This window comes from Suricata suricatta, chromosome 2, assembly GCF_006229205.1.
Source record: "Suricata suricatta isolate VVHF042 chromosome 2, meerkat_22Aug2017_6uvM2_HiC, whole genome shotgun sequence".
NCBI classification, from domain to species: Eukaryota; Metazoa; Chordata; class Mammalia; order Carnivora; family Herpestidae; genus Suricata; species Suricata suricatta.
Window position 1 is genome coordinate 138,427,359 of NC_043701.1, and position 17,852 is coordinate 138,445,210.

General features: G+C 49.1%; 1 protein-coding gene across 1 annotated transcript in view; it reads right to left on the minus strand.

The window, feature by feature from the left end:
* Nucleotides 1–12,397, minus strand: part of KCNMA1 (potassium calcium-activated channel subfamily M alpha 1) — a 507,555-nt gene extending 495,158 nt beyond the window's left edge. The window contains exons 1-2 of the mRNA XM_029919828.1: nucleotides 12,389–12,397; nucleotides 11,624–11,785 (exon numbers count right to left, since the gene is read on the minus strand). Of these exons, the coding sequence (XP_029775688.1) occupies nucleotides 11,624–11,785; nucleotides 12,389–12,397 (171 nt within the window). The remainder of the gene's footprint in view (nucleotides 1–11,623; nucleotides 11,786–12,388) is intronic.
* Nucleotides 12,398–17,852: the final 5,455 nt, after the last annotated feature.

Genomic DNA, 17,852 nt, shown 5'->3' on the forward strand with positions numbered 1-17,852 from the left:
GCACATTGCCAGGTGCACTACAGGTCTGAGGTCAACCCCCACCGCCTTTATGGATTGAAGGACAGTAGAAGGAAAGAGAAAACACAAGAACATTTGGGGCTACAAGGGAATAAACTATTGCTACCCTCTTGTTTTGTTCTTGGAGACGTCAAGAGCTTAAAAGGGAATTGACTTGCCCAAGGTCACCAGGGAGGTTACTGCAGAGCCAGGATAAGAACCCGGTTAGTTTTCCGCTGACCACAATTCCTCAGATGAGAGAAAGTGATTGTCATCTCTCCTCTTATTTCTCACATTGATCTCTAATACTATCACCAATCCCTAAAGCCCAGAGAGACACACCGCATGAACCTAGGTGAGTCAACTGTTTGCCTTTTTTCTAATGATCTAAGCCTTCCTCCTGGACAGGTCTAAGGTCACCAAATTGCCCATCTCATGGCTCAGAGGAAGACAATAACCTTATGGCAGCTTCCCAGGGCGCCCATGTGGGTGCCTGTGGGATTAGACAGGTCCTGAAAGCAGCCCCTTTCCTTTGCAGGGAGTTCTTTTCCACCCCTGGGGCACAGTTTCCAAGAGAAGGCCCTGTGAGTGCCCAGCAGATATAATTAGCTACAGATAGATCTAATACGACACACAGGGAGAATGGGGGGATTCCAAACCCTATGCCTTCCTGTGCAAATCGGGGCCCAGGGACCAACAAGCCTAGCAGGTTCATGTGGCAGCTGGGAAGCCAACAGCCTGGCCTCTGAAATGCCACCCTATTGTGATTCAGCCTCCGTTTCAAGCTATTTTTAATGTAAGTGAAGCCTGAATTTGAGGGAAGGTAGTGTGAAAACAGGATCTTTTCTTCTTCTCCCTCTTTCAGTGAGTTGCTCCCTGTTTTCCTTAGGATGGTCATTTCACCAAGACACACATACACACACACACACACAAGCTAAAAAGAGAAATGGGAAAAAGGTCAAAACTCAGCCTCTTTGCTAAAGCAGGCTGGGAACAGTTCTAGAAAGCTGAGGCTTTCTCAGCCCTTTCAGGGAAATCAGCTAGACCCTGGATTCTCCACAGGTGGGAGAAACCAGTATTACGAGTCCATTCACTTTCTGGATTCACCCACGTCCAACAAACAAGGAAGGCCGAAGGTCTGCTTGCCCAGGGAGGAGGCACATACAATTGAAAGGTGCCCCAGGGGAAGACCTGTGTCCCAGCAGGTCTGGGAACTGAGAACCAAGCTTCCCAGCTTCATCATGATCTTCCACGTCAGCACCAGGCCAATTTTATGAACTAAAATTAATTGCATGAGCAAAGAGATAGACCTGGTGCTTTTTAAAAGGCCTGGGTGTGTTTAATGAAGATTTCGAGTGCCCTAATTCCTTAAGAAAGACAGACAAGGGGCACCTGGGTGGCTCAGTCGGTTAAGCCTCAGGCTTCGGCTCAGGTCAGATCTCACGTTCGTGGGTTCGAGCCCCGCATCAGGCTCTGTGCTGACCGCTAGCTCAGAGCCTGGAGCCTGCTTCCGGTTCTGTGTCTCCCTCTCTCTCTGACCCTCCCCCTCTCATACTCTGTCTCTCTCTGTATCAAAAATAAATAAAACATTAAAAAATTTTTTAATAAAAAAAAAATAAAAGAAAAAAGAAAGACAGACAAGCAAATGTCCTGTCCTGGTTCCCTCACCACTCAGGTTCTAGAGTACATATTTTGCAATAAAATGTTTAGGGCAAATGGTGGGTTTCTGTTGTTGTCATTCCCCTGACGCAGTTGTTTTTCGGAGGAAAGCCTCATTCTGGACCCGCACCCTAAAAATGGGGCTTCTAGTGCACCAAATTGGGATGTTTGGGGCCTGTAGGCACGAGTCAGTCTGCCTCCTCCTAAACATAGCCTAGTAAACTAAACTTGGAAGCATCAGCTTGCGTGTGGTCCCAAGTGTGACTTTCCAAGCACGTGCCCCCGGCAATGACAGCGGCTGGCGACTTTGTCATCAGCATCATCTCTATTTCTGAGTCTCCCTGCTAAACGCACTTCCGCACAGTTGACATAGAGGCTCCAAGGAGAGTCTCAGTCCACTGGGGTATTTTTCTGGCAAAGAAGGTCTTCTAAACCATCGGCATCCTTAGGCCCTGGGAGAAGAGCCAAGTGAGAAAACTCTCCCAGCACAAGATGGTGGACTCCAAATACAGACATTCCACTTCCGACAAAGTCTCCAGGGGGTGCCAGCTTTTACTGGTTGGGGAACCGAGAAGCTAGTTTAACATTAGTCATAGAAACACAGTTGCTCAGGCCCCTCGGGTCCTGCAGCGGGAATACACAGGATATGTGATCAGGACTAGAAGTGCTGGGCTCCCAGGCTTGTCCAAGGACTGATGGAAAGGTCATGGGCTCTGACTTATGAGCAAACTACTTCAAAGATCTTGCCACCCAGAGCATTATGGCAAAACGCAGATACAACATTTGCACTTTCAACACGTTGGATGATTTCACTTTGCAAGTTTTGCTAGAAGAACCAACACGTGTCCAGTGCCTTAAATAATGTCTGACACCCAGCAGATCCTCCAGGAATGCTTGAAGGAATGAATGAAGAGCTCAAAGAAGATGCTTTACATGTACAGCAGAATCTGTGTCCTTTCTTGGTGACAGCACACTTCCCTGCATCCTTCCAACAGATTTGTGGCTACTGCCCGACCAAATGAAGGTTAAAGACACCTCCCCACATACTGGGGATGACGTGCTCTCTAAAACCAGCTCTGTGTGTCTGGCGGCCTCGCCCCACTCACGGAAGGACTAGATAGACATGGGGACCACAGTGAGTGCACTTGATCTCTTTTAACAAGACCCATTTGTCATCCTGCCAAGACATTTCCTATGGCACACACACACCTACAATGTATGGCTCCCAAGGTGGGCCCAGCCCGCCCCCCAGATCCTAGCCAGCTCCGGGAGGCCGCATGAAGTGAGAATTTCCTGGCCGACTTGATATTAGTGAGTCAGGCTGGCATGAGCCAGCTTCAGAAATGACAGGGCCTGAATTGTGTCTATGGAGCAAACATCATCAGCTGGCTGGACCCAAACCACGGCCTGCTTGGGATTCTCAGCCCCCTTTCTGATGGCCACGCCCCGAGCTGGTGCGGCATTCTGAGAGGAAGTCTGCCTTTGGTGAGATCCAAAGGCTGTTCCATCTCTGTTGCAGGAAAGGATTTATCCTCCACTCTCTACCCCTGTGTGTCTCCACATCGGCCCACGTCCTCCGTGGCATGTCATTGGGCTCACACAACAGTGACAAACACAATAATAGCTAATCCTTAGTAAGCACCCACCACGTAATAGTCACTCTTCTAAGGATCAAATATGCATCGATGCATCAAGTCCTTACACCATTAAGAAGCAGGGTCTATTACTAAGCCCACTGGAGAGATAAGGAAACTGGAGCACCAAAATGAAAGTAACTAGCCTGGGGTTAAAGCCCTAGAGGATAGTAGATCTGGGACTCAGTGGAATGGCTGCAGAGGCTGGGTTCCTACCATGCACAACAGCCTTAGCATCTTTTCCTGAGGATGCGTGTCCCAGGAAGAGAGGAAAGCGGGATGTTGGGGATGCTAAGTGCTCTACCTATCCTCCCTGTTGGTTCCAACCAAATGAGGAAAAGACCTAAAGACCTAAAGAGCCAGATGGAAATCAAAGGAGAATAGGAGCCCTGGGTCAGATAATGCTGGTTAGCAAAGGGGCAGGGCTCCTGTCTTCCAGCCCAGACACAGAGGCTGAAACAGAAAGAACAGAAGCAAGGGTGAGGGAAGCAAAGGAAAGACCTGCAGAGCCCTACCTTATTTATCAGACATCCACTTTGTGCTACGTTCAATCCTGTGTGCTGGGAAACACCAATAAGGGTAGTGGACAGGACAGATGGATGAAGGAACATAGGTGAAGGAATGGACAGATAAAGTGGTAGGACAACACACGCACCCAAGAAACCCCAGAGGAGAGAGGCAACAGGGCAGAAGTACTTGCCACCAGAGCCCAGAGGCCCCTGGGAGTCAGAGAAAAACAGCCAGAACGAAGCAGGCTGCTCCTGGGCCAAAAGTCCCTTCCTCTTCCCAGAGCTGCTGAGGATTCACTTCTGAAACTCTCCTTCATTTTCACAGGGGAGGCCAGAGGAGCCAACACAGCAGCCTGTAAAATTAACAGCTGCTCTTTACAGAATGCTCCAGAGAGGCCGGCTCATAGAGCACGTGTCCTGCGGACCGGCAGGGCAGACTAGGAGCCAGTGTGGCCGATGCACCTGGCATGCAGGCCCAAGCCAGGTGTGCCCTCCATGGCAGGGCCTGGGCTGCTGGGCAGGGCCTGGGGTGGGCTCAAATGCAGGGGATGCAGGCAGGTGGAGATATAGGGAGGGATCCTGCCAGAGAATTCCCAGACACACTCCACTGACCTTGGGAAAGGGAAATCCATAAATTGAGTCAGCTGTGAACCTGCTGCAGAACTTGGAGGCCCACCTGGTTCTGGCCTCTGTCTCCCCATCTCTGCCACATCATTTGGTTTAGAATGTGAAATAAATGTTCCCCTGAGGGGCTAGATGGTACACCTTGTCCATTGTGCTCTGGGGAACCATGGGGCAGGTCCCGCTGACTGCTTGGAGACAGTCCTGGAGCAGAGGGGAACTTAATGGTCTAGTTCAGGGGCTGGCAAGCTTTTTCTGCACAGGGCCAGACAGGAACTATTTTAGGCTGGCGGGTATTTTGGACTCTGTGGATACTACTCAATTCCGCCGTTGCTGCACGTTGCAAAATCAGCCACAGACAATATGTAAATGAGTGAGCATGGCTGTGTCCCAATAAAGCTTTGTTTATGAACACTGAAATTTGAATTTCATATAATACCACATGTCACAAAATATTCTTCTCTTGATTTTTTAAAACACCATTAAAAATGTAAAAACCATCCTTAGCTTGTGAGCCGTACAAAACAGACAGTGAGCTAGATTCGGCCCATGGGTTATAGCTTGCCAATGCCTGGGCTATTTAAGTGTTTCCCAAAGTGCGTTCTTTATGATGCCTTACAGGTATCTCATGAGGAAAGGGTTCCATAGTGAAACAGGAATGGGAAGTGCTGGGCAGAGCAGTCTCTCTGCCTTCTTACTGCAGGACATCTTTGAGCCTTTCACGTTGATATGCATTGACAACCTCATAAAGGGGAAAAAATGAAGTCTGTCCAAGTTCCAGGGAACCATTTTTATCCTAGAGCATCTTCTAGATCTAGTTTTCTATAGAACCTAATTAAAGCAATGAGGATGAAGTCCGACCAACTGTTAGCAATGGCACCAAATGCGATCCTGCCTCTCTTTGAACATCTTCAGTGACAAGCAGCTCACCACTTATCATGAGTGCCTGCTGGATTCAGTGATTTCTGCGACTCCCGTTTTCCCACCCAGTGGTGCTGGGTCACCAGTAACAAAGCTAGTGCATTCTAGTGCGTCTTTCAACAGAAGACAACATTTCACGTTTAATGATATAAAGAAAGCACACCTTCCTTGACTTATTGATTCAGATCCAAATTATAAACTCTTTGTACAGGATAAAACGAAGAGCCATTACTAAGTCCTGAAGAGGGACTGCCACGCATTTCCTTTAAAAGAAGTCTCTCTTAGGGGAGTCAGAACTCAAAGAAAATCTCAATTTACTCCCAAGTGCACAGACAATGGGATCCACCTATTCTCTGAGAACCTTCGTACTAAGAATGCAGGCCCCTGACACCGCTGGTCTTTCTGCCACACAGGACATTTGTAGATGATATAAAAATTTCATGCAGGTTTGCCTAAAATGCAACAAAAGGGGGGAGGGGCATGGATGAGAGGAAGACAGAGATGGAAATGTGAGCTGTGCATGAATTGGCCACCAGGCAGTCCGGCAAAAGAAAAGGAGAGGATGCTGATGAGAAATGTCAGCAGCACCGTGAGTCACCTAAAGGGAGAAATGAAGGCAATAAATGTCACATATTTGATTAAGCATATGCCCATACGCACTTCCATTTCGTTCAACTAGTCCAATTTCATGTGCAAATGGCCCAGCAGAGAACGTGCCTATTTAACTCTGTTAAACCAATAGGATTATTTCTATCTGAAAGGCGTAGTTGATACATATTTTCTTTTGGGCCCTAGGAGATAAAGATAGAACGGCCCAGCCTCTGTATATAACGTTAATGTAAAATGCCACACATGCGATGTTTTGGGGAAGATAAAGGGAAAGACTTTTCTTTCTCTTTCTTCAGTAAATCATCCCAATGACAGAAAGCAAGTCACCTATCTTCTCGGTTCATGGATTAGATTTATATGTTTCCCGGAGCAATATTTAAATGCAGTGGCATGGGAAATATGGGGGAAATAACCAAAAAGAGTGAATTCTAAGAGTTTTATCTTTGCTCAAGGAGCTAATGACTGTATGGGTAAAACCAGTCTTTAAAGAGAAGCACAAAGTGCTGATTGTGTAAAGGGACTGAGGTTCAGCCCAAGGAATGTAGATACTACTGCTCATACCTAGAGATGAGGCCATGGTTGGCCATGAGACAGTTTTTTTTCTTAGAGAGATGTCCTCTCTGAGATCAATGTAGAAATTAATACGAATATTTGGAAACAAGATGCTTAACAGAGATGGGGTAAGTATATGTGTGTGTCTGTAACTTTCCTCATTACAGATAGGTTCTCCGGGACTGTCACTCCTGTGCTGTATTACCTCCTCTGGAAGTTCTTCCAATTTCTGCCTTTCAATTCCCTTATTTTAATAGACTACGGTCAGCAGTCCATGACTACGAAAACGGATCTGGCCCATCACCTATTTCTATAAAGTTTTACTGGAACACAGTCACACTCCTGTATTGTCTATGGCTGCTTTCAAATTACAGTGGCAGAGCTGAGTAGCTGTGACAGAGTCCCTATGGTCTGCAAAGCCTAAAATCTTTACTATCTGGCCCTTTACCAAACACCTTACCAACCCTGAACTAGACTATCTCTAATACTCATTTTGGCTAAGGATTCTATAAAGTACAACCAAGCAATACAAAAGCCAACTCTGTTCCTTGCCCTCTTTACTTAAATATACTGCCTTATTCTTAGAAAAATTTAATTTAGCTCACGAAACTGTAATGGAACACATAGCCACATACATGTAAAGTCTGAATAAAAGAGTAAGGAAATCAGGACAAAGGGAAAATAAGCAAAGAGACACAGAGGCAAAGTCAGGGGGATGTGAACATGTAGAATGTAAATCGTGAGATGCTGTGTGCTTTCAGTGGGCCACAAACTTGGCTCACAGCAGCCACTACACGGAGAGGGCCATGATCCCTTTCCCAACTTACAGTGCTCACTGAAGCAATCCCTGGCACAGAGAACCACTTATTCCCAGAGTCTGTGCACAAAAGGGATAACATGAGATGGAGTTAGCAAAGCCGCAGCAACACCCAACAGCTAGGACGTATCTCCATAGCATTTGCTGCCCCTGAAATGTCCCTCAGTGTGGGCCAATCCCCAGTCCCAACGCAGACTTTGTCATCAATTCTTCCAGGATACTCCCCAATTCTGAAATAAGCATGCACCCTTTTTATAACCAGAAGATAATAAATATTTTTAATTTTTTAAAAAGATAAAGGAGTGGCACCTGGGTGGGTCAGTCAGTTAGGCATCTGACTTCAGGTCAGGTCATGATCTCACAGTTTATGAGTTCGAGCCCCACATTGGGCTCTGGAGCCTGCTTTGGACGCTGTGTCTCCCTCTCCCCCTGCCCCTCCCATGCTTGTTCTCTCTCTGTCTCTCTCTCTCTCAAAAATAAACATTAAAAAAATTTTTTTATGGGGGCACCTAGATGGCTCAGTCGGGTAAGCATCCAACTTCAGCTCAGGTCATGATCCCATGGTTTGTGGGTTTGAGCCCTGCATCAGGCTCTGTGCTGACAGTTCAGAGCCTAGAGCCTGCTTTGGATTCTGTGTCTTCCTCTCTCTCTGTCCCTTTCCAATGCATGCTCTGCTTCTGTCTCAATAATAAAATAAACATAAAAAATTTTTTTAATTTTTTTATAAATAAAGGAAGCAGTAACCCTTGACAGCCTGGTGTCCACCTTGATGCAAAACCCTTCTGCCATGTGCTCCAAGAGAAGGGACTGTCCAGTCTTACTGTTTCTATAAAGCTAAGCCTGACTACCATGGTGGGAGCACCAGACAGGTGTTTCGAGACCCAATGCTCCAAGTGTGAACCGTAAAAAGACCGGGGAGTGGTGACTATCATTCATCCTTATTCACAATGAGCTCAACCTTATATTTAGTCTATCACTACAAATAGTTCACACCCTACATGTCTGTTACTCCCCTTATGCCCAGGGCCTAGAGTAGTGTCTCGGGCAGGAGAGAAATAAGCACTCACTGAATGAATCTGAGAGATCCCAGACAGCAGGTGAGTCTACAGATGTGCTGGGGTCGTCTGGAGAGTCTTCCCCAACCTACACCTTACCCACAATGCCTCACTTTGAGACTCTCGCCTATGACAACGAGACAGGTAAGGAAGGAGCCCAGGTGTGGCGGCCAAGCTCCTGAGCCATGTGTCCAAAGAAATTAAAAGTTAAATAGGGAAACTCTGAACAGCTGGGTGTCTAGTCTTGCTTTAATCCCATTGTTGCAAGGATAAACATTTGGACAGCTCAAGACAAACACAGCTTTGGGTTCGGAACAGACAGAGCTGCTTTCTCGTGTGCACAGAGACTTCTGTGTGAAATATGCTCCTTACTCAGAGCAGAGATGCGCCTTCTCCTAATGGAGAGGCCTGTTCTGAAGGTGCTGAGACTCCCGCTCTCTGTGTGCAGCGGGACCAGGCCTGCTATGAGTGGGCCAGAGCAGCTCTGGCAGGATTTTCTCCAAGGAGACCTTCAGAGAGCAGCTGGCATCAGGGGCAAAGAGGCGTAGGCAGACTGTGCTTGTCCCTGCAAATGTTAAGCGAATCAAGCCAAACTGCCTCAGGACCTAACTGGCTCAGACAGTAATGTCAAAATGTCACAGCCAATGCGACAGCTGACAGTGGCTTAGGAAAAGAAGAGGCATTATCTTCTCCTGGGAAGTCACGACACAGAAAGAGCACTAGACGGGGAGTCCAGAGGCCTCCAGGTACAAGCCTGGCTCTGCGACTCGAGGCTGCCTGTTTTTCGGTAAGTTACTGCCCTTCCTATGCCTTGGGTTCCTCAAATGTAAACTGGAGACAAATCCATTGAGAAGATCGGCTTGCTTGCTTCCTTGTAATGAACCCCGACAACACAGCAGCAAATGGCAGAGATGGAACAAATACAACACAGTCCTTGCCCTCCAACCTGATCATAATGCACAGTGCCGCACGCAGTGCCTGGCTCACGGGAGGTTCTCAGTGTTACTGTGAGCAGTAGTATCTGTGTGGCTACTGGTGCCCTTGACCTCTTAGTTCTGCTTCCGCAGCATTACCCACAGCCACCCACCTGCCTGCACTGTGTGGTGCTCATTCAGGCCTTGCTGTGGCGGGTCCCCTGTGGTCATCTGCTCATGGCCTGTCCCCAGCATGGTAGCTCACTGTCCTGACGGATCCTAGCACATCATGCTCCCGCCTTACCAATCTGCTCCCTACTTGTTCCCTTGTATTTCTCTCCACACAACCACCAAACATGATGCTCCTCCCTCAAAATATCCTTTTCCTACAAAATTCAGTCCTTCTTCAGCTGGGCATTTGAAGATCTGACAAGCTTGCCTCCAGCCCATCTTTCTGGTCTGTCGTCCCCTCAGTCCATCTGAGCCTCAGTCCCTCTGCGTTCCATGCCCTTTCTCTGCTGCCACTGTTCCCTCACTCTGGGATGACCCCCTCTACTGGGTGGGCGTTCATAATGTTAGCTCACAGTTCAAAACTCATCTCAAATGCTCTTTGTTTTATTACGTATTATTTAGGGATTCTCCTCAGCTTCTGGCCCACCAACTGGTCCCTTTCTTGTTTCCAAGCTCAGGGATGCTTCTATCTCCTATATCTTCTCTGTCACCAAGCATGTGCTCAGTTCACCCTGAAATGGGAGTTTTAGCTCAAAGGCCCCTCTCTGTGATGGGCCACAAAGGCTACCTTGATGGCCCTATGTTCCCACACTCAGCGCCCCCTACGCACACCCACGCGATGCTCGCACTCAGCATTTCTCCTCCACACATTCCTTCAATAACTTCCATCCACAGTACAGTGGAAGTAGACCATTCCTTGTTTTCCACTGGGCCGCGAAAAATGCCTAGCCGAGTCATCCTGGAAACTCTTGGCTGATGCCGATGGAGAGAATCAGAGCTGTGTGCGGCGGCCATGTGGAAGCAACAGGCATTGTGTTCGTGCAACCAAACGGTCTGCATCGCTAGCACAGGTATAACATGCACTGCTGCATCTCTTCCCCATGAATACCCAGACCCAGAATTCACCCTCTGTCAGCTTCCCACAGAATCCACTCATCCACAAGCACCAAACAGCAACGGAGCCTTTACTGAAGAAGACTGTGCAGGGAGGTGAGAATAAAGGTAACACAGCATAGCGGCAAATGACCTACAATTCCGCAGTAGACGCTCTGTGCCACCTGGTCTCTCCAGGGTCCTACAGACCCGGGTTGTCCTCCTCCAGGCAGCATCTGGCCTCGCTGGTTGCTCTCTCCTCCTATCCAGAACCCCAGCTTTAAACCTCCCCCATTTCTATGGTGCCAGCAATTAACATCAGCCACAGCTTCCAGACTTTCCAGGAGGCTCAGCTGCCAAAAGCTCCCTCAGTTAACAGAACCCAGTCCTCCTTGAGGACTTTGGCCACCACCTTTGTGATGCGAGCATGACATTCAGTGTCATAGTCCCTCCTTCAATCAGTTTGTGAGATATTTATCCCAAATATAATGTAGAGTTCTCCCCAAGAAGGATTCTGATGGGTGAAACTTTTACCACCTCCCCACACCTATTGTCACCTCCTCACTGAGCTCTCGCTGAAGCACCTTGGGTGTAGCACCTATTTTCCAATGGCCCTGCCTGATCTTTGATTCAGCCAGCTGTCATTCTTTAGGCCAAATGACTGTTGACCAAGCCCAACTTCCAGCCCAGGAAGGGCAGCTCATACAAAACAGCTTCCAGAATCGTAACCAGAAATCATCTGGAAGGCAGCATTCTTCTCAGGGAAACTCCTGACCCAGAGCAGACCCGACAGAGCCAATGGGCATATACTGAGAACTCTGTGCATCCTGGCATTGATCATTTATGGGCTCTTGGTGGAATTCTGAGCACACATTCCTTTGACTCCCTTCTCCTCTCCAAGATTATCAAGCTGTGTGGATATGTGTGTGTCTGTGCGTGTGGGTGCCTGTGTGCACGCTTCTGTGTGCGTGTGTGCACACACCGACTCTGCTGGCAGAGCAAATGTTCTACACACCCCTCAACATACCCTCTTCGCCCCAGGTGCTGGCCCACCCTGCAGATCCTCCCTCACGCTCCTGGCTTATGTGCACAGAGGACCCAGCCTCTACCCCATGACCTGCTATTCACCCCCATGCCCCAGTGGTCTGTAGCCTAGAGAAGACCGGGAAACATGGTAGGTTCATGGACCAGACAGCAGGCCTCCCTGAGGAGGAAGCAGCTGGGGACTCACCAGGACTCTGCCGGTCAGTGTCTGGGCAGATATCATCACCCCCGCCCAGTCCTTCACAGAAGTCATCCAGCCGACCTCGGCTGCCACTGCCTCCTCTTTTTCGTCCACTGGCTTGAGGGTGCCATCTGCCTGGCTCGAGCCATTGTTAATCTTCTGGGCCTCCTGTCAACAGAGAGAACAGGGTTGAGAACAGGAACCAGCTGGGTTTAGAAAACACAACCTACCCAAAAGAATCAAAGTTGGGAAGGTCCTGGCTGACATGGACGCTGGCTTGAAGGTACAAGGGGCGAGGAGCTGGGAAAGACTATGGCTTTGATGTTCTTTCTAGTCTTTTTTAAAAGGGTCTTTTCTTTATTTCTTCTTAAAATATCTTTGTGAAAGAAAGAAGAATGAAATTATTTTATTTCCACTTGAAAGAAAAAAACCACTAAGCTCAGTATCCGGTCTAAGGTCATGGAAAGACTACAAGGAGGGGAGGTTGGCATGCTGCCCACCATTTATGCCCTTCTCATGGGAGCACCCTGTATTTCTGAAGCAAATCCCCATCTGCTCATCTCGACTTGTGCAGTTCAAAAGGAACAGAAGGTCCATGCTGGTCCCAGGAATGGAGACTCCATTCCATCCGTTAGGTCAGTCAGTGATGGTCACATGACCCATGCCAACCCAATACAATTCAAGCCTGGGACTTTTGCTGGAAAGAATAGGAAAGACAACCCTTCCCTGAGAATGAAGCGACCACAGAGGAAACTAGAAGTGATAGAATACTGGTGTCATCATTTGAAAACCTGAGTCCAGCTGTACCTGAAATCCACTCCAGAACTTTTTTAGTAACTTTTTTTTAAGTGTTTTATTTATTTTTGAGAGAGCACAAGTGGGAGAAGGGCAGGCGGGTAGACAGAGGACCTGAAGCAGAGTCCCTCACTGACAGCAGTGAATCTGATGTGGAGCTCGAACTCAAGAACCGTGAGATCATTACCTAAGCCAAAGTCAGATATTCAACTGACTGAGCCACCAGGCATCCCCAGACCTTTTTAATTACAAAAGAGAATAAATTTCCCTTCATGGCTAAAAATATGCTTGAGGAGACAAGGTTGACCTCTTCAGATAACTGAGCCCCACATGGGGCCCTAAATTCCATGCTTTTGTGCACAATGTGCCCTTTGCCTAAAACATTCTTCTCCCACAGCATGTCACAGCTTACTCCCTCACTTCCCACAAGTCTCTCCTCAAATACCACCTTTCAGTGAAATCTTCTCTGGCTACCCTTTGAAAATTCCAACTCTACCTGGGTACGTCAGTCAGTTAAGCGTTCGACGTTGGCTCAGGTCATGATCTCCCAGTCCGAGAGTTCAAGCCTCACATCAGGCTCTGTGCTGACAGCTCAGAACCTGGAGCCCGCCTTGGAGACACAGAAGTGTCTCCCTCTCTCTCTCTGCCCCTCCCCTGTTCTCTCTTTCTCTCTCTCCTTCAAAAATAAATAAACATTAAAAAAAATTTAATTCCAACTCTGCCTTCCAACAGCACCACTTTTTGGTTTTATTTTTTGCTTACAGTCTGCCTCCCCTACCAACTGCTGTACTCTGAGTGCCTAAAAGCGTGCCTTGTATACAAGTGTCTCTATAAACATGAATGAATAAAAAGTGTTATGAGAACCAGACCTTCACAATGTGCTGAGGACTACCAAACAAAATACAGGACACCCAGAGAAATTTGAATTTCAGATAAACAACACATTTTTTACATAGCACACAGTTACACTAAACACATATTCATTATATAAAACTTAAATGTAAATGGGCCCCCCTGCTCAAATACCCACTGAGATTATATCTGCAGGTACAGAAGTATAAAAAGATGCCAGCAAATTATATTCACCATTTAAAACCTTACAATTAATTTGCAAGAGGCGCCCAGGTGACCTAGTTGGTTAAGCATCTGACTCTTGGTTTGGGCTCAGGTCATGATCTCACAGAAAGTGAGTTCGAGCCTGAAGTCGGGATCCACGAGTTTGAGATTCTCTCTCTATCGCTCTCTCTCTCTCTCTGCCCTTCCCCACTGCTCACTCGCTCTCCCGCTCTCTCTCTCTCAAAATAAATAAACTTCTATAAAAATTTAAAAAACAATTAATTTTCAAGGCACACAGGCACTGATGACGTTGTGAGCTGGAGCACAGGAGAGAAACCGAGGCAGAGGTGAAAACCTTTGTCTGCAGTGAGTGGGGACAGGGCAGAATGAGGAAAAGACAGCTGAGTGGCATAGGATGAGTCATCCTCTTGGGAACTCCAGGCAGGCAGGAAGCTGCTCCTGACACAGGGTCCTCCCCTTCCGGTCTCCGCGGCTAGGGGAGCAGGAAGCCACGAGGAGCATCAGCAGCACTGGGTGCTCATGTTGTATTTCCAACTGTATTCCGCCCCAGGGAGCTGGAATTGTCTAAGACAAGGCTGTGGTGGGGGAGCCACAGGGTGGGCACATTTGGGGCCATCTACTGACATCTATGGAGTCTCCTGTTAGGAGCCTATATCTTGACTATGTGGAGATTCTGCACAAAGGGGTATCCTGGAAATGACAATGGTCCTGACCCAAAGGCCCTTACTAGGAGCCTTAGTAACAGGAGGTATAGATTCAGCTCTTCTGCCTCCCCTGCCCCCCGCCCCCGGGACCTCCCCTGTAAGATGGGGACTTAAGGCCTGCCCCATAGGCATTGGCAGAACTAAACAGTGCCCAAAGGCACACACGCACTTTCAGTTAATTAGTACCACCATCTCGGTGAGCCATGACACTCTAAAGCAGTGCTTCTCAAGTTCAAGTGGCCATCAGAACCACCTGGGGGCCTTGTTAAAACTGTGTTGGACCTGTATTTCTTCCAATTTTAGTATATGTGCTGCCGAAGCGAGCACTGGACCTGTATTTCTAACAAGTTCCCAGAGAATGCTGACGCTGTCAGTCTGGTAACCCCACTTTGAGAACCACTGTTCCTAATCATGCTCAAATGGATTAGTCATCCCTGCCCTGATCTGAAATGGGGCATGGATCTTAACCCCCCGCTCTTTCCCACCCTCACCCTTTACCCAGGACAGAACCACCTGCTTCTTTCAGAACTAAAGAAGTGGGTGGACAAGGGAGAGGTCGGGACAGGCCAGAGCCTTCCTCCAATCAGAGGCTCTTGTGTCTTTCTCTGAGCAGTGCCCCCCTGCGATGTGTCAAAGCTGGTCCGTGGCCACAGGCTGCTCCTCAGCCTGGAGCCCACAGCCACCTCAGCAGACCTTCAGCCCTTGGCAGAGAAAAGGAGCAGGAAAAAGGCCAGGAGGCACGGAGTCTTCCCCAGTCACAGTGGTTTCAATGCATCAATAATTCAGAGCACAAGAGGTATATTGCAGATGATGCCCTTTTGCCAGCCCTCTTAACTATTGTTTTACAAGGCATTCATTATTTTAATTACTTTATGATAGGCGAGGACAAACAGAGACTAAAGAAAGATAATGCCCTTGTTATTATTTGCTTACACTAGATGCTATGCGCCTAATTACCACATGTGGGAGGCCGGGGCTAGGGCAAAGGCAGGACGGTGAGGAGGCCGGAGCCCTGCAGAGCTGATGCCAGCCGTCCAGGTTAGCCATCCTGGGCCTGGGGGAAAGGCCCCCTCCACCTCTGATCTTCCTCTGGCCACAACATTCCTCGCTGGGAGTAGGTACAACCCCATGCACTGGAGAAAAGACAGTCGAGGCCCAGGGAGGAGGCTGTATCCTTGTAGAGACACAAAGTAGGGAAGGGAGGGTAAGGGACAGTGCTCAGTATCATAGTGGCTGGCCACCTTTTATCAAGCCAGAACTGGGTACCAGCAACTAAAAATTTAGTGCTTTCCATATGTGATTTGCTTAGGGCTGATAATAAATCCAACATGCAGGTGGAATCATCCCCATTTTACAGATGGGATAACTGAGAGTAGGTATTTCTCAGAAGAACACATAGAGCTTCAGAGAGCTTGATCGGCTCTGCCACTTTCAAGCTGGCTACCATGGGCATGGGAACTCATGAACCTCACCTCCTCCATATAAAATGGGGACAGCCACACCAGCCCCATCAAGGTGGTGGCTAAACTTACGTGAGACAGACAACACGCAGCATGTGGCATGATGCCCAGCACTTAGAGTTGCCCAGACAGCACCCATGGAAGGGACTGGCTGCCTCCAAGAATATTCAGTTAAAACTGCACCACTTCATGGCTTAGTGGCCCTGCGAGGGACCCTAACACTAGGCAGGACGCTGGCCCAGAGAGGAACCTTAACAAATAATTAGAGAATGGAGGATAAGGGTGTGGAGGTTCTAACAGCTGTGACTATTCAACAAGGTGATGGGCCCCTGGGAAGGAAGGCAGCAGGGCTTCCAGAGGGCTTCCGGCAGGAGCTGTGTGGCATCCCCCCAGGGCAGCAGGCGCAGGGATTCCTCCACAGAGTGAGCCCTGGACCACTGACCTCTTAGATTCTTAGATCCCTTCTGATTTTGAACTCCATCAGATCAACTTCCCCTTTGAAATGAGGAGAATGAGGGGCAGACAGAGGCTGCCCCTTGGGTCCCAGGACATTGCTCTCTTTCCTAAGCCCCCAGGACATTGCTGTAGTGGCGGTGGGGCGGGGGGGAACGCCTTTGTTCTGAATAGCAAAGTAGGCATCCATCAAACCTTCCACTTCCCACTGCAGAGAAGGACCCAGCTACCCTGCAGGGAAGACACCTGAGCAGGGTCAGGTGGGCTTCCCACAGCATCAGGAGCAATGTGGCCCTCATCCCCACTCATCCTGTGTGTGTGTGTGTGTGTGTGTGTGTGTGTGTGTGTGTGTGTGTGAGAGAGAGAGAGAGAGAGAGTGAGAGAGAGAGACCCCACAAGTTACAGGCTCCAACTACTCTGGCCTCAGATAGGACACCAGAGTTTTCCGAAATGGAAAGGATGCCTTGGGGGAAAAGAAAGGAACACGGATGAGGAAGGAGCAGGGAAAGACTGAGACTGGCTAGGGCCTGTGGGCATGTCCCGGAAGACGCAGATCCAGCCACAGTCCACCCCTTGAGAAAGGGGTTCAGTCTTGCTTTGGAGTCCATTCTTCCCTTCAGCCAGGCCCTCTCTCTCCACCAGAGTCTTATGTAAAACGGGCCATGCTGCTTCCTGCAGACAACACAGGACAACATCCAACTCAGTGCCGAGCCCAGAGGACGGAGAGGGGCACAGGGCAAGAGTGCAGGTACAGGGGTCTGGGGGTACCCTGGAGGCCACAGTGGTCACAGTCCCCTCCTCCTGCCTGCTCACACAGCCAGCCTCTCACGGGCCTCACCCCTTCTGTGCCTTCTCCCTATTCCTTCTAGCAGCGTTCCCCTCAGTGGCCGCAGAGGGCCTCACGCGTCCCATGTCACCTGTGGTCAAGGGACTGACCGGACCACAGTCACCTGGTGCTCACTGTGCTGAGCACACATCTGTTGGATATTTAGGTATTGCTTCTGAATCATAAGATCAAAGACAGAAGCCTAAGAAGGGACCTCAGCAATCCCTTCGGATGCCAACCCCCCTCGTTATACAGATGGGAGCACTAGGGTCTGGAGAGGAAGTCACATGCCTGGTCCCACCCAGCCCAGCCAAGAGTGAACCCCCAGCCAGCACTGTGGCTCTCACTCCCTAGCACACCCCTCTGCTGCACCAGCCTGCAGCGTGGAGGCCATGTGCTCCTGGGACTGGCCCAGGCTTTGAGTGGAGGGGCCATCGTAGGAAGCAACCTTTCTTGTCTTCAAAGGGCCTGGCATACCCCAGCAACAGGAGCGGCCCTGGCCCCTCACTGGAGAGCAAGCCTATTCTAGTCCCAGGACCCCACAGCCTCCAGTCCGCAAATCCAGGTCCTCTCTCTGTCATCTCCTCCTCAAACGTTGGGTTTGGTGCGGTAGGAATAGTTCTGAGGATCAAAATACTCAAATCCAAGTCCAGCTTTTCCAGATGGCCTTGGACAAGTCAGTTCATTCCAAAGAGCCTCTTCTATAAACAGCAATGAGTGCTGCCTTGCAAACCGGCAAGGTAGAGCACAGCACTTTCTGAAAGCTGGTCCTGGGCAGGAAGCAATGCTGCTCTGGAGAAAGGGGTTGCAGACCCCAAAGCGAGGCCTCACTGAGCCCATGGCTCAGCTGTCAGATCCCCACCCAGCCGTTATCTCCCTGAGCCCCAACAGGATGTTGGAATTGCCAGGTCCTGCCAGGT